Source organism: Hetaerina americana, unplaced genomic scaffold (assembly GCF_022747635.1).
Source record: "Hetaerina americana unplaced genomic scaffold, ioHetAmer1.1.p SCAF_1, whole genome shotgun sequence".
NCBI classification, from domain to species: Eukaryota; Metazoa; Arthropoda; class Insecta; order Odonata; family Calopterygidae; genus Hetaerina; species Hetaerina americana.
The window spans coordinates 37,503,997-37,520,790 of NW_027286069.1; the positions used below are offsets into that span (position 1 = coordinate 37,503,997).

Sequence of the window (16,794 nt, forward strand, 5' to 3'; positions counted from 1 at the left end):
AGGAGGAGATTCTATACAATAAAAGACAGTTGAAGCAATTCACAGAATTTTGAATGTTAGGTATACATAAAGGAGGGAGAAAGATGCACATTAAGCATTACAGATGATTCGATGGGTGGTCGTGGAAACATCAGGCACTGAAAAGTGGCCAGTATAGGCGTAAATGCCTTTATTACAATTCACTTATGCTTAACAGAGATTACCTAAAACCTAGGTATGGGCTATGCATTGATAATTTTCAATCAAAATGTCTAAAATGTTTGCAAGATAACCCATTTATCCAAAAATAATAAATCCACCTACCTGGAAGTCGAGATTGAACTGCTTTCATAAATAATGGCTTCTGCCGATATTTCTGTCGTAGTTGTAAGAATAACAAATGATCATCTTCCTCCCACCCTCCAAAATGCCCTCCATGATTAAGCAAGAATTTTTCAAACTGGACTACTTCCTGCGATAATGTTCATGAAAATGATAAATTTTAATCTCACTTCATCTTAGGTCTCATGTAATAACATTTTCAAATTGAAATTACCTCACTTTTTTCATCAAAGTCAACTTGAGATTTTATTATTGGTGGAGGCAAAATTTTTATTTCTTCAAGTTTTTCATAGCTGTCCATGGAATGGACAAACTTTTCTACTTCTGATTTTAGGTATTTTTCTTCTTCTTGGAGCTTCTTCAAGCTAAAAGAGAGAGTAAGAGCCAAACAGTTATCCCTTGACAGACATAAAAACCAATAATGGGTGCATCTTATTGCGTAGATCCATATACATATATAGAATGTGTATATATATATTATATGTAATATATTATACATATATATATAATATACACACACACACATACATATATACATGTGTGTGTGTGTATGCATATACATATAAATATTTTTTGGCCTTTTAGACTCTTCAAGAAGGCCAACAGCTCAAACAATATACAATGCGAGTGTCCTCTATGTGTTACCCATTTATTTTGTGTTCTGTTGTGCCATTATATTGCTCTCGTGAGTGCTTCTATATCATATATGTATATATAAAAAACCATAAACACAGTAATCTACCTGAACGTGGGTTTGGTAGGTAATGATAGAGTTCACCCAGTACTAAGCCCGACGGCGTGTGAAAGTCACACATCAGGGTAGGGGGGCCAGTTCCTTTCCCTGCACTGGTTATGGTTTCCCAGAAAGATCTGGAGCCCAAAAAATCACATAGCTTGGGTGGAGCTGCAGGTGCCCAGAGGAATCGAACCCAGGCCCTCTAGTCAGCAGTCCAATGCTCGACCCCTGGACTACTGCGACCCATACATATGCATACACATGTGTGTGTGTGTGTATACCACTGGTACTCTACCGGTTAGGGTAGGTTTTGGAAGGACATAGCCCAAACCTTGCACGAAAATACATTTACTTGCCTCTCCTAATAAAAAGCATGACCTGAAATCGAGAACTAAAGTAAGTCCCTTTCCAATTCCAAATGCTTCCTTCCTCCCTTTATTACATCCAACATACCTATCCCATTCCTTCCCCTTTCTCATTTTCCCAACAGTGTCCCCTCTAACACAGTCTTGAATATTCCATTCCCAATCAAAACGCCCTGACTCCAGCTTCCCTACCTCCTTTTGATTTCTTTCAACAACCCTCTTTCCTTTCAGCCCACTTCACCTTTCCCAAACCCACATTTCAAAAACCTCCAATCTATGTCTATTAGCTGGCTTCAATGACCATGTTTCTGCAACATACAAAACCATGCATATGAGATTTTTACTCCATGTAAAATATGAAAAATCCATAATAAAATTAAAATACTTACTTCAACTCATTATGAGTTTTGAAACTCTGAATTCTTTCCTCGATGTTCTTCAGCTCACAACGCAACTGATTAATATCTATGAAAAAATTTCAATGGTTAAGCATTAACATGTATTCAGTTTTAATTCCAAAAAATTCCATTCCAGTTTTAATTCATCATTAAGAAATAAAAAGTTTCAAACGGTTTACCATATTAATAAAAAATTAAATGGCCACAAAAATTGTTTTACTGAATTAGACAATCATATAATATGAGAATCTTGTTCAGATGAAATCATAAAGCTTAATTTTGTTTAGATTAAAAAAGCTAAAATGCCTTTTTCAAACAATGAATTCAAGCATTGATATAAGTTTGCAATCAATTTTCATTTATTTCAATTATCCCTGTCATTTCAAATTGTTCTCCACAAAGCCACTGCTTCAAGTCCAAAAGAGGAAACAGCTGCTATATGCAAGGTTGGGTCTTTAGGATGGATTATCAAAAAGTTCAAAAGTGGACTGAAAATGCTCATACCCTCAACATTCTTTGCTCTTTGTGTTGGTTAGATAGAATTTTTGGTACCCGCAATGCACACAATTTGTGATGACTGAGCTTTTCCATGGCAATCATGTAAACAGTGGTGCATCTAAAATAAGGAAATCATCAGCCAGAGCACTAATATTCAATTGTTGATCAGGCTGTTGGTTCACCTTTAGAATGATTTCATTGGTCTGGATATTGGGCCTGCCACATCACTCTTTATAATGCACATTTGTGAGGCCATTTTTGAAGTCTTGACACCATTACATAACCTTTCCTTCACTTACGACCATAGGTCTATCAACTAGGAACAACTCTCGATGAATTTGGGCAGTTGATGAGCCTTTTGCACACAAAAATTGAATCATAGCACAACCTTTTCAACTGGCAGGAGCAATGATTTTTGTGCACATTTTTATCTCATTGTTATCAAGAGGAGTGGAAGTTAATGAGTTATCAAAAGGCAAACGACTACTGAACCAAAACAACAGCTTCAGTGCAGTAGTATTCGTAGATTTAGGGGAGATAACCAACAGCTGAGATCATTTGCAATGGATGGGAAAGGAGGATGGATGGAGAGAAACCCAGCAATGACAGTAACCTACTCTTATTGAAAGGCGCCAAGGGGTCCACAGCTAAATGTCCCATTCGACGGCTGGCATACTTACTTAAAGAAATTTTTCATGAAACACCTCAAGTAGGGATTGGGACACCACTGAAAAAGACCTGCAGTCTCCACGATTCGAACCTCAGCCCTCTAGGTGGGAAGCTAGTGCATTAGCCATCACACCATCCCAATCCCCACAACTTGAGTAGGTTTGGAAAAAATCAATAGATGGCAATGCTTATATATATGGCTTTGTTCTAACCTCCCAATATTTGGATACATAAAAATGACCCTACTTTTCAAATATGGCTCACACCTAAGCCCTCTGGAAGTTCATAGTGTAAATTGCTCTCTTCCCACTGCTGCATTAAAATCAATGCCGCTTTACCAGAATTTTCATCAGAGGGCACAGGAATATGCAAGATGGGGGTAAGGAGCATGAGGATCACTGCTGTGTTGCCTATTGGACAGGAGCTGCCATAGAGTGTGGTGTACTGACATAGCATAACAAACTTCTTTGCGCTGCATTTGTCAGGGCATTCAAAGACATTTCTGCCTTTCCCTTTTTTGGAAAGTATCTGTGTTAATTCCTATATTTATACGTATAAGAACTAATAGGGATCTGATGCATTCTTCCGGTCAAATTACTCCCTCATTAATACTATGAATTCGTCCATAAAATATTTTCTTCCCAAATTTTCCTAAGCTTTTAAGTAGTTCCAAGGAAGTTTACCTACCCCCACGGCCTTATTCTATTTCAATTCCCATAATACCTTTTCTATCTCACCATCAAGAAAGCCTGGACCTAAGCTGCCCTCATCTGTCATATTTTCTTTCCATGTCTAAGATTACTGGCCAACTGTCTTTACCATAGAGTTTGGTTATGTATCCTTTACATCTCTCTTGAATCTTTCCAAGCTGAATGAATAATTTTCCAGACTATCCTTGATTGTTTGCATGGCTTTACCCTTCTCACTTTTTTAGAGTTTTTTCACCTTCCTTTAGAGCACACCTATTTCACCATTCCTAGTTAACTTTCCACATCCTCAGAGTGCATCTTTAACCACACTTCTTTTGCCCTATTCGTTTCCCACCTCTGTTTATTATTTAACTATGTATACTTCCTAGTCCCTATGAAAGTGATTATATTCATCCTCTGATCTACCCTCCATGCATAACATCCATATTCCATAGTTCTCTTGTTCTTTCATTATTTACTGTTCCTATTTTTTTGCTTGAAGTTTTTACCAGTTTACAGCCTGATGATACACCTTCCTTGTCAATTGATGATTTCACATTCAATCTTTTCAATTGACTTGCCTATAAATAAATAAATAAATAAATTTAATTTTCTTTAATCTGACGTCAAACTTCATTACAATTAAATGTTGATTTCAATCTCTATCAGCTCACAGGAAACTGTGAGAATAAATCACACTGCTCCTAAATCTAAGCCTAACCTTAATATAGCCCAACTGATACCTTTCTGAATCCTCTGTCATTTTTCTTGTGTACCTACGCCTCTGGTGGTGTTCTAACCAAGTGTTTGTCATCATTAAAATATTTCCCCATCACTAACAAGCGTTCCCTTCCAGGAATATTTGCAATTATTTTCTCCAGTTAATCATACACCCAGTCTACTTCTTCCTCTCTATGATTTCTTGGTGGCATTTAGAGCGAACAATAGCCATGTGCATTGGTTCTGCTTTACTTCTACCAATAATATTCCATCAGTTGCTGGCTTTATGTTCGCTATGCTTCTTCCTACCTCTTTGTTTCATATTATTGCCACCCCATGCTGGACTTCTTCTCCTCCATTTTATATTATCCTGTAACTATCACTACTGTAATCCTTATTATTCTTCCATCTCACTTTGCATAGCTTTTAAACATTTATATTTCCTCTCTCCATCTTTCACTTTATATTTTCTACTTCTCCTATCCTCAGCCTTGTGCTAACATTCCAAGCCCCTATTTTAATAAATGTAGTCCTCTTTGGTGGGCTCTCTGCTTCTGCGGTCACTTTTCAAAGATCTAATGAGAGTACGATCGTGGAAGCCTTCCATCTTCTGCTACCAGGTGAGACACACACCCAATTGGGCTGAGTTCCGTAGTTTTCAAGAATCATTGTCTATGTTACGTCCGTCGCAATTCTTAGGATAAGCAATAGAGGCGGTTTCCTGATGCCTTCCTCAATAGTGTTTTCAATGTTAAACCATCAATCAAATGGCTACCCCACAAGGGTCAGGTACCTTTGCAGCTATGAGGAACAGACACATGACGGACTACCTTTTGCCTGGCTCCTAACCTTTGAACTGGCCTGGGTGACCCAACCATATGCAATTTTCGTTACACCTGCCAGGGGAGCTCTAGAGGTCATCAGAACGCACAAATCATTCCACCATGTCAAAGCCGTAGTCCAAGGCGAGGGATTTTAATATATCTTACAGTATTTATTATGATATAAGTGAAAACGCCAATTGATTTATAGCTTCAAATTTCACATCCTAATTTGATAAATGCTCTAATAATACAATTGCATTACCATGCGGGCCACATTCAGAAAGGAAGTATTTAAATATGACATCAATTTTCTCTACAAATAATACTGAATTACTATATGATATATTTCTCGATTCTCAGCCAATAATTTTAATGTTCTTTGTGAGTTTTCATTAAATAAGAAGTCTGGAAACGGACAGCATGCCCATCCAAATATTGCTCAAATTCTTTCCCGGCTATAGAACCCTGATATCAAAATGAAATGTACCAGTAGAAATTACTGCATACAACTCACCGACATTTTTCAACTTGGTGGAATCCTGAACATCAACAGCAATCCTTTTCACCGAATCTCGTAACTCAGAAATCATTCTCAAGTTCCTCTCCCCTTCTTTGACCCTAAAAATACCCGATTATTTTACATAAAATAGCATAAAAATTCACCAATAAATTAAATTCACTAATACCTCTCGTCCAAAATATTAGATACACACATAAATTACCTTTTAACTTTCATGGTTTCTTGATATGCATAGATTTCTTTAAATGTATTTTCATTAAGTAATTTTAGAGTACTTGATAAATTGGGGCACCCATCAAATCTTAGTGGTTTATGGCGCATTTTTCTGATTAATCTTTAAAGATCTTCTTCAATTATCTAACGTTTGCAAATTAATGTTTTCATTAGCAACCACTTTCAAACAATCCTCTTTGAAACAGCGGAACGACGAGGCCGTAGTTGAAACTTCTGACGCTGTATTTGAGTTTTTGGAGCGTTCTGATCGGTTCTAATGTCTATCTTACGTCAATTGTTTAATTTTTTATTATTTTGTGTGTGAATTGATGTTCAAAGAGCTATTTAGAATTAACTTTAAGCCAGGTCAAAATCTGGTGTCCAATTGTGACGGTATACGTCTTGAACTTATCTACGAATCATTTTCGGATTAAAGGAGCACATGGCAGTATGATATCCCTAAGGAAAGGATTTAGATTTCTGGTGTTTTCATCCTCATTCGTGAATTGTAATGTAAATTATTGCAAGAAAGCTGTACCAGGTGCGATTTCGCAGAAGAATGATTGCAACTCGTTTTACCTCGTTTTGTGAACCCAGTGTAATGCTTCATTTCGCTTTTTTTAGCAATTGCATCTCTTGGTAAAAAGAAAAAACTAGCGAAGGCGGGGCCCACAATAGAAAAGGTTGTTCTTCCCGTCGAAACGGACCCGGAAAAGTTGGTCAATTACTTATGTGGATCTAATATTTTCAAAGAGGGAGAACCGGTTAAGCTCAAGCCTGATGAGGAATATCCTAGTTGGTTATGGAACCTTCGAACAGGTAAGGGATTCGTGGTTGTCAGGATGTGTGTGATGAATTGTAAGGAATAAACCTTAACCTCATACTTTCTCATCAACGAAGTAAAGTTGAAAAGATAAGTTGCATCTAATGAAAGTATAGTTTAGCATAAGTAAAATGTTTGTTGGTATTTGTTATCTACCACAAGTCTGGCGTGATAGGATGATGGCTTCTCGGCGTATGGATTTGGTTAGATTTTTAAAGTTGTGTTATAAAGTTTGATGATCGCCAATAACTTTTAACTTGACACCTTTTGGTTCCCTAATGTTGGCCTAGCAGTCACTTGGACATGTGGATTCTATGCACCATTACTTCTTTACAATCCATAGATTTTGTATAGCCTTTACTATTCATTTATACTTATGGAAAGAATAGTTCAGTACCTGCCTGTAAATTTTCTGCAAACAATGTTGCATTCATTTCAATTTTTTTCAATTTTTAGGAAAGCCTCCTCCATTAAGTGAGCTTAATCCTGAAGAAAAGTATTACTGGAAAAGAGTCAGGAAAATGGGCATGGTTCAGAATAATAAATTGCTAAGATTGAAGAAATTTTAACTCTTCTGTTGTTGTCTTATAGTTGAGGAATTGCTTTATTGCTTCACTCGTAGTATTTTATATTAAAATATGTACAGTGATTTTAACTTTGTAAATAAATGATGAATTAAAACATTGACCACTTTGTAAAATAATCAATTTTTCCTATTTCAACCTCGCTAATCCTTACCGAAGAGCTCCTCATAGTTCTTTCCTTTCCCACTACTCCCTATCCTCACCCTAACGCAGGAGAATTTGTATGTGTGCACCAATGCCTTGTCACAATAGTTAATTGGCTTATTCTTCATATAGAAACTCATTCACTTGTGGATGCATCCCACGCCCCATTGCATAACATTTATAAAGGAAAATTAACCAATTAGAGCTCTTAGGCTAAACTAAATGGAGATCGTTCATGGCAATATTGAACTGATTTTGAAATATATAGTATACCCTAAACCACAGTCCAGTACTTCATCTGCAATCACTCTCGCTATGGATGTGGTGAATGATCTCTTTTCCTATTAAAGCAAGATTGCCCCATGTATCTATGAAGAGCCGCTAATTGGGAATTGCCAACTGAATTTTGATTTCTATCCCAGAGCAGTTACATAGTCGTCCAGTGGGTAGAAAGCTGGCACCTGATTGGAGAGGCTGAATTCATTTCTGGGGATCTATTTGAGCATTTGCAATTTCAACCAAGCTATGCGATAATTTGGATACCAAATCTCATTGTTTTCACAAGAGACAATACCTACCGGTCCTACAACACACAAATATTTGTACTCAAAAAATGTTTGATATCCAGTACTGTCACATCTATGAATCTCCCCTAGACCTATTGCAAAGCTTTGCATTGCTGCCAAGTCAGTCAGTTATTTTAAGACTTAACCTTTGACCCCTTATAAATCCTTCAATGTAGATATGAAAGATTGATAAGTGTTAAGGAGTCAGCCGGAGAATCCTTTCTAACCACTTACAAAAAAGTGTTTAATTCATCAGTACCTGATCTTCATTTGTGACAAAAATTAAAGAGAAAATTATATCCAGAAGTAAAGGTAGCCAAAATGAGTATTACCATTGCCTGTGAGCCTCATACCAAAAAATCATGCAATTCAGTGTTCTTGCGATCACTGTGATTTTTATTGTATTTTTTCAGAACTCTTCATATGCTAGGAGTATCATCAGTCATTATGTCATATTATTCATACACGAGTGAATTCTCATCTTTTATTGCAAAATAGTTTGGTTCCCTTGTAAAACTTGTGATTCACAATCCCTCTCTTTTCTCTTCTCCCTCTCCTCCTTGAAATGAAATACTGCACCACTGACTACGGAAAGCCATACCTTGAAGAAAAGTCATCCCAATTCAATCCATACAGCCATAATTTTTTCCTCTTTGTTGACCTCTTTTAATTTGTCTGTATAATGCTAGGTTAAGAGTGTGCCTTCTTCAGACAAACACCGAGGGAAGATGCAGGACCAAGAGATTGATAGAAGTTATCAAGAAAAGTTTAACTCTGCAGAAATGACAGCTGGAACAAAATAAGTAATTGGCCGAGGACCTGAGCTTTAGAATAATATCTAATTTAATAAAATTAGAACCCTTTTCATATAGTATCATTCATTTAAAATGTTTCAAATGAAAATATTACTTATCATTTGGTATTTTGGACCAACAAGACATCCAGATCCATACTGTGTAGATAATAACAAAAACATTCAACATTACCTGCTTCAGGATGCTGTGAGGAAGAATATAAAGAGGAAACGATTTTTGCAGTATTTTATTGACCTCGATAACTTTGGAAACCATTGATTTGGATAAATTAGACCATAAAAATGCCTCATACTCTTCCAGTTGCTTCCAACTTAGTGCAGATTTTCCGGGTAGGTATGCAACCAAAATGAATTGGGTGATGTGAGACTAGGAGAGGGGCTGTAGTGTCATAGGAAGAAAGAAGAAGGTATGCATTGAATGATAGGCATTTAAGTACTGCATTCTCTGATAAAAAGCTGATGTGTCATGACTCAAATTCTCCATGTTCCTATTGTATGTTCCTCATCCTGTATATTATTCTCTTCACCATTATTGCTATGTATACCAGTAAGTATTGAGTATCCTACTAGAAAATTAAATATTAATTCATATCATGAACTAATTCAGTAACTGTGGTTACACTCTCACACTATATGTTTCTACAGTTTCTTGAGAAAGCTTACCCTTTACACCATATTGTAGAAAACTGAGCAAATGTTCTTCAGAGGAAAATGCTAAATACCAGTCACTTCGGCATTATCGAGTTATGGGAATGATATTTTTGAACTCCACGCTAGATTCAAATTTCAATGTTCCTTATGATGTATTCAAAACATATTCTAGCTCGATTAATGTGCACCGCAAGATTTATTTGAATGCATTAAAAAAAGATATTAAAATTACAAGTCTACTGTGACTGTAGCATATCCTGTCCTATATAACTTCCAATGCATTATAGCATAAATATCACAATCATATTAATTAAAACAAGTTCTCTTCAACCTATCTCCATTAAAAGCTCTTGAAAACTTATTTCTGTGCAAGTTTACCATTTCCTTTTAATGTCGCTGGGTTTGGGTCATTATATTCTGTAGAGAGGTTACTAAAAGCTAGCATTTAAACTCAATAATTAAGACCATTCTTCATCAAATATTTCAAAACAGATTATTTATTTTCATTGTACGAACAGTTCCATATTTACATATTTTGAAAATGGTTCTAAAAATTGACTGAATTCAAATGAAGCCTTCAGTAATTTAGTTTGTTCAAAACAAATCAAAATAATTAAAAAACATTGATTTCAAGAACTTACTCAAGGACACAGCATATAATTTATATTTATAAAGGAAACTGTCCTTGTCAGTTATCAATGCCTCATTAGGTAGATACTAGATTCATATTTTTAAAAAAGGAACCTATTTGTTTCGTGATCAGGCTCTTTCCCCAATAAATTTTCTCAAGAATAGCATCAATGATAAAATAAGTACTCAAATCATTCGGGCATATAATTTCTATTACAAAACAATTTAGATAAAACAGGCTTACAAGGCACAAAAACATTCATACATTCCTCATTCATTATCACATTTATGTACAATATTATTCAAAGTTCATAACAATATAGCCTCCAAAATTCTACACCAATTATTACCTTTTGAATCAACCCATCATCAACAACTTAATAATCAACAATTTTAAACACAGTAACACTGGTTTACAGGAATGATGAGCGAATAACTTATATAATATATATAATATTTGAGTTTCTTGATGATGCACTGAAAATTTTATCTTTTCCATCACTGAGACAATTATTTATCCGAGTTAAAAAGAGCATCATTTAATTCAAGGTTTAAGAAAATCCATTCAGAAGACTTTTTTTCCAGGTCAATCCATAAATTAAAAACACAATGCATCTCCCTGTCACGTCACATAAATAGATAAATTATTACTGATTGAAGAGTGAAGTTTGTAATAAGATTTCAGAAAAGTTATGGAAACATCAGAGTTGAAAATTCCTATTATAAATTGTCAACATTTTAATCATTGGTAAATTTGGTGCTTGTTTTGTGCATAAATCCACTTCCGGATTTATATGTTATACAATGATGGGTTACACAAGGGATAGGAGTCAACTATCCACCCAAGGAAGTACAACTCAGGCAAAATATAAGGATGTTTTATATTGCCAAAATTTTTTGATTTTTTAATTACGTACGTAATTGCAGTAATGAACACACCTGTGAATCTTGGCTATTATGCCACATGTTAACTTGCTTTATGCTTCTTTTTGTGGTCCCTTCTACATTCTCTCTCAGCAGTTGGATGAGGCCTTAATTCTCTGTAGTCAAGCTGAGAGAAAGAAATTGATTTTTCCTTGTAAAATTTTATCACGAAAGAAGTCAAGTTTTATCATCGAAATTTTTAAATAACGTCCATGTTCCATTCATTAAAGACTTAAGTTAAAGGTCAACATCTATTCTGTGAAAGTAGACAGGAATGGTTCAGTGGCAAATTTTAACAACTAGTATTATATAACTTATATTAAAAACATACCAAGTCTTCATCATCGGGAACTCGGGAGAGGAAATCCAAAATTTCATTGTTTGGAATGGTATGAGGCCTAATAAGTTTTCTAGCAAATTTGTTTACTCCAAATGCCATGATCAAGTACCGGACTGGGATGTAATACAGTACAATGGCAACCATTGATATGAGAATTATTGCTATCCATGTAAGATATGGCACCGTAAAATTGAATGTGCTGTGGAAAGAGCCAAGGAAGCATTAGTATAAGAACAAAGAATGGTACAATTTTAATGAAATATAAAGAGAATTGCTTGTCATGAAAATTGTAACCTAATGATTTAAGATGTGTCTCTTCAAATTATAATTTCACTGCAGTTAAACCTACTCATATGAATAATTGTTCTCACAAAGTCCAGGGTGCTTGATATGATTAATCTCTAACCATCATTAATACAGTTGAAATGTAATGAAATAATTGACTTTGTAATCACATAATTGTAATTTCAAAGTCAATTATTTCATTACATTTCAATATGTTATGCAAATTCCACAAAGTTACGCCTGAGACAACAAATTAATACAGTTATTAGGGGCCCACTCCACAAGATATGCAGTTTAAGATGTTTATAAGTTTTAGGCTGTTCATTCTAAGGTAATCACAGTATCTTCCAAAATGGAAGCCATTCTTAAATGAGATTTAAGCACAGCAAAAAAATTTGCTAACCAAGATCCCACGGCAAGAATATGTATGAACTTTGGGGTACAACACAATATCATGCCATGCGTAATTCATATTGAAAATGATAAAGAGACTTTCACTTTCAAATGAATGGTTATGTAAATGAGCTTTCATTTCAATTAAACCTTTCATACCCTGATCCTATTCCTTTAGCTTGTACCTCTGAAAATCATCAACTTATTTCAGAACCACTACAAGGCAAGATTTATTATTATACATGGGGTAGTGTTTGAATGATAATTTTTCAGTTATCCTCGAAATATTCGGTGTGAACTTATGAAAGTTTCAACTCACAAACCAGCTCTCAGTCTCCACTAAGTGCATATGTAATGTAACATCTGCATCTAAGAGGACTCCTCAATAAAGAGTGATCATAAATATTTTATTCACATAATTTATTGCATAAAAATTTAATTTTGTCTTTTTTATCAGGCAATCTACTGTTTAAGGTAGGTTTTGGATGAATATTTTCTTTCTCAGAACAAAACACAACCCAACATTCCACTCTAAAACATCCCCCTCTTCATCTCTGTATACTTCTCCCTTCATCCCGTCCAACATCCCCATCCTATTCCTGCCCCTTCCTTGTTTGCATAACCTTCTCCCCTCTATAACAGTCTTCAACATCCCACTGCCGATCATTATGCCCTTCATCCATTTTTCTTGCCTCCATAGGACTTCTCCCAACAATCCCCTCTCCTTCCCCACCATACCTAGCACTTCCTCATTTCTTTTCCTCTCCTTCTGCTTCACCTTCTCCACACCCACATTTCAAAAGACTCCAATCTATGTCTATCATCCTGTTTCAATCACCATGTTTCCGTTCTGTACATAACTCTGCTCCATATGAAAGTTTTGACAAGCCTTTTCTTAACATCCTTACTCTAAGGCCACCAGTTTCTGCCTGCTTGTGAAAGCCTCTTTGCCCAGTGCAATTCTTCTCCTTAAGTCCCAACTATTTTGATTATTTTGGTCCAAAACACTTTTGAGATACCTAAAATGGTCCACCTGCTCTAGTTTATCCACTCTTATTTTTAAGTTTAACTAAGACACTCTTTCTGGACAACTGCATAATATTTGTTTTTAATTTTATGTTAGCTTAATTTGCAATGTATAGGTGGTAACATTTTTTTTTGATTTGACTCAAGTCAAGTCGACTGCATCAGTTGCATGTTAAAACAGTTTGCCAAAAGTAACTATGGAGGCAGCACATGACAAAGAATTCAAACTTTACTTTCCCCTGAACAAATCATTTGCCAACGCCCATCATGCTAAAAAAGGCTTATTAAGTTTCTTATTCTATATAACGGAGCTAAAAGATTTAGGGGCAACCAACAGCTAATGTCATTTGCACCATTAGGTATGGATGGGAAGGGTGGAAGGATGTAGAGTCACCTTGACATTAGCCTACTCCTAATGAAGGGTGCCAAGGGGTCCACAGTTCAATGTCCAACCAATGGACGGTGTACTCACTCAAAAGCACTCTCCAAAAAGCACCTCAAGTAGGGATTGGATACCACTGAAATATAACTGCCATTGCTAGAAAATGTTTCAAAGTGCTTAAAGAAGGTAGAATTTCAAAGGAAGGTAGACCTGGAGCTCCACTTATTGCTGCTGTTATTGCGAGAGAAGATTGTCGATAATGTTAAGAGCACTATCAAAACTATAGTAAATTTAATTCGGTGCCACCCAAATTCTGATAACAGAAAAACTGCACAAATTTACAGAGAGGTGTTTGTGCACAGTGGGTTCTGCAACACTCAATGTGAAATAATGACAAAGTTACAAAAATGAATGTAAATTATATTCCTTATCTTCCCTTTTGACCAGACCTAGCCCATATGACTTTTCCCTATTCCCCAATATGAATTAACACATTTGTGGAAAAATTTTTTCATCTTCAGAAGCAGGCATAGTTTAAATAAACTTGTTTCAACTTGCAATGGATGCTGGTAATGCAATACAGGAGTGTAACCAATGAAACCTTTATCAAATATACATTACACATTAGGGTAACAATATAACATAGCATTAAATTTTGCACCAATAAATATGTGAATTAAAAACATATGATCATTCTTTTTGTAATTCCTTGTGCATATGTTGCAATGAAAAAATAATTGAATCGCAATATAGCTGAGATGTAACTATTTAAGTAGCTGTAACTGCTTTTTTGCAATGTTTCTCACCACACACTAACTTTGATACCACAATACTTATGTGAAATATATGCAACATCTTTGTGTATAGAGCCCATATAATGTGATAGACTCATATACAATTCCCACACATGGCAGATAAACTGTGAACATGATTACCTTTTGCATATCATTTTTCAGTGGTCACCTCTGATTTCAAAATATTGATAAGCAGCATAAGAAATGTTTTTATGCTTGAGACTACACATTAATTATTACATACCTTATTAATATGTAACTGCATCACAAACAGGATAAAAGAAACTATCTATGCAATATTGCCTATTGTGAATCATTTTCCTGGCTTACCTTCTTTGACTAGTTTTGCAAGATAAGGTTTTTTGAGTACATCCCAGTGAATCTACTTAATGATTTATCATGAGTCCACATTTTGGTATAACAGAGACAGTGCTTGGAATATATTGGTCATGGATGTATACTCATAAGGATGAATACTAATGGCAAACAAAAAAATATTTTCAGACACAAATTGTAGTTTTCAATGTATCCCAAAAGGTTAACAAAACATGCACTACAGTTCATAATGTTTATCTTCAACCCTCTTTTCCATCCAGGATTCATTATATAAGCATTTTGGCTGCCAATATAAGAAATAAGACATAGCAAGTATGCAATATGATGAGTACTCTGAATTGAGATACACTTTTAACATAATGGGCTTTGGAAAATACAGATAATTTGCTCAGTGATGCATGGAAGACTTCGAATTGGCAGTGAAAATAAGAGAGTCACTATAGCTTCTAAATTCAAGTAATTCATATTAATCATGAATTACAATCATACTTCTTATTTTTCTCAATTACCGTTCATGATAAGCATTACTCTACCACCCATCTTAAAAGAGTAGTTCTTACATTTTAGAACTCACTCAATTACATTATAGATAAAGTTTTGGCTCAACATTCCAATGATAGTGTTCATTAGTTAGATTTCCAGTACCATTTTAGCACAGTTAGGATGGCATTATAAATAGTGTACCTAACATGTTCATTCAATACTGAAAACAAAGTACCAGTTAGATACACCAGCTATATCTGGAAAACAGACATACAGTTAAGCATATCGCAATAGTAGGCAGATGTCATTACTTACTTTTTAACGCTTTCACATATTGAAGTAATGTAACCAATGGCATTCTGAACTGATTGAGTAACCTCTTGTATAGCTTGTAACCTTTCCTTAAGACTTTTCTTTTCCTCCTGTGGATACAAAAGTCATCAAATCTGTTTATTTAGAGCTTCTAAACATACAATGGAACATGTGACAAATAAAATCAATATATTTTTACCATTCAAACATTGCATGCTCATTAAAGCTTAATTTATTTGAAGTAATGTTTAATTTAATAATAATAATTTAATTTAATAATAAATTTGAAGTAATAAGGACAGACTTTTCAAAGAAAAAGGACTAAATTGTTTACGTACAATAAATTGGTTGTTACGTGGGTTTTTATTGGTTTGAAAAAAAATGTTGAATACTGGGATAAATATGTTTGTGTTGACACACAAACATATTTATCCCAGAAATATTAAATTCCTTGAAATTTAGTCTATGACATGTAGTGCATGGAGAAAATAGTTCAGCGAAAAATTACACTAATCCTACATTGAAATTACTGGGTAAATTAAAAAATGTGTATGCTTAACTTGATTAAATTATAATCATATGAAGAAAACTTTGCCATCAAATTTATTGAAATAATGGAATTAAATGATTTGAATAGAACAATTGATTTGGTTTTATTACCCAAGCTAATATAGGATATCAGTGATGTTGTACTGGAAGAAGTTTGTCAAAACTATCAGTAAGGCTGTGCTTAGGTGGCCTCCAAGGCATGGAAATTGAGTATTTTTAGACTCAATGTTTCTCTCACACTACAACGAATGTCTTTAAGAGTGAATTTCAAGGGTCATTATTGCATGTCATATGAGATCATTCTAAAATATTCATTTTTTATTACACTAATTCAAATGATTTCATCCCTTGGACCTCTATACCTAATCATATTTACCCTTAATAATGGTATGCACAATTATTTTTCTCTCTGTGGTGCCACAGTATGAAATTTCAGTGCATTAATATTTAGGTGACTTAGAAGAGGAAAACAATAGCAAGAACCTGGGGCCACAATTATGAGAAGTCAGTCCAGTAATCACCACACAATTATGATATCAAAGCAACTTATATGAATTATATGATCAGCTTTCTGGGAATATTTGTGAAAAATAGAGATGAAATGTAGCTGTAATGATTCCAAAACTTGGCTATTGAGGAGAGAGGAGAAACACTGATCACAGACATGAAGATGTGGGTATGGTGGGGAATGTAGAAAATAAAATAGAAATGCAAACAAACTAAGAAAGATGTGTAAATCCTACAAAAACACTCACTTGAAAGACAGACTCAAAGGTGCAATCAAACACGTTAAGCTCAATAGAGG

At 34.9% G+C, this 16,794-nt stretch overlaps 3 protein-coding genes across 8 annotated transcripts in view; 1 reads left to right on the forward strand and 2 right to left on the reverse strand.

Annotated features, from left to right (window-relative positions):
* LOC139701009 (coiled-coil domain-containing protein 112-like) overlaps window positions 1-6,136 on the reverse strand; it is a 28,152-nt gene extending 22,016 nt beyond the window's left edge. The window contains exons 1-5 of one of the 2 annotated variants that reach the window (XM_071599571.1): window positions 5,943-6,136; window positions 5,735-5,838; window positions 1,812-1,887; window positions 536-686; window positions 304-451 (exon numbers count right to left, since the gene is read on the reverse strand). In XM_071599571.1, the coding sequence (XP_071455672.1) occupies window positions 304-451; window positions 536-686; window positions 1,812-1,887; window positions 5,735-5,838; window positions 5,943-6,061 (598 nt within the window). In that variant the 5' untranslated portion in view covers window positions 6,062-6,136. Of the gene's footprint in view, window positions 1-303; window positions 452-535; window positions 687-1,811; window positions 1,888-5,734; window positions 5,839-5,942 lie in introns of those variants that run through there. The other variant, XM_071599577.1, reaches the window with a different exon arrangement.
* A 107-nt stretch (window positions 6,137-6,243) lies between these two features.
* On the forward strand, window positions 6,244-7,456 carry mRpL54 (mitochondrial ribosomal protein L54). The gene is made up of 3 exons (XM_071599588.1): window positions 6,244-6,494; window positions 6,578-6,772; window positions 7,233-7,456. Exons 1-3 carry the CDS (start codon window positions 6,404-6,406, stop codon window positions 7,343-7,345), a joined length of 399 nt encoding a protein of 132 aa, XP_071455689.1. The 5' UTR covers window positions 6,244-6,403; the 3' UTR covers window positions 7,346-7,456.
* A 2,558-nt stretch (window positions 7,457-10,014) lies between these two features.
* The window catches only part of Mctp (multiple C2 domain and transmembrane region protein), a 141,914-nt gene continuing 135,134 nt past the window's right edge, over window positions 10,015-16,794 (reverse strand). For all 5 annotated transcript variants that reach the window (XM_071588344.1, XM_071588317.1, XM_071588327.1 and 2 more), the window contains 3 exons: window positions 15,444-15,550; window positions 11,421-11,628; window positions 10,015-11,216 (listed from right to left, as the gene is read on the reverse strand). In XM_071588344.1, coding sequence (XP_071444445.1) covers window positions 11,133-11,216; window positions 11,421-11,628; window positions 15,444-15,550 — 399 coding nt within the window. In that variant the 3' untranslated portion in view covers window positions 10,015-11,132. The remainder of the gene's footprint in view (window positions 11,217-11,420; window positions 11,629-15,443; window positions 15,551-16,794) is intronic.

Coding starts and splice junctions, on each gene's coding strand:
- mRpL54 (XM_071599588.1), top strand. CDS start 6,404: ATGATATCCCTAAGGAAAGGATTTAGATTTCTGGTGTTTTCATCCTCA. Junction 6,495..6,577: donor TTGCAAGAAAGCTGTACCAG/GTGCGATTTCGC, acceptor CGCTTTTTTTAG/CAATTGCATCTCTTGGTAAA. Junction 6,773..7,232: donor GTTATGGAACCTTCGAACAG/GTAAGGGATTCG, acceptor TTCAATTTTTAG/GAAAGCCTCCTCCATTAAGT.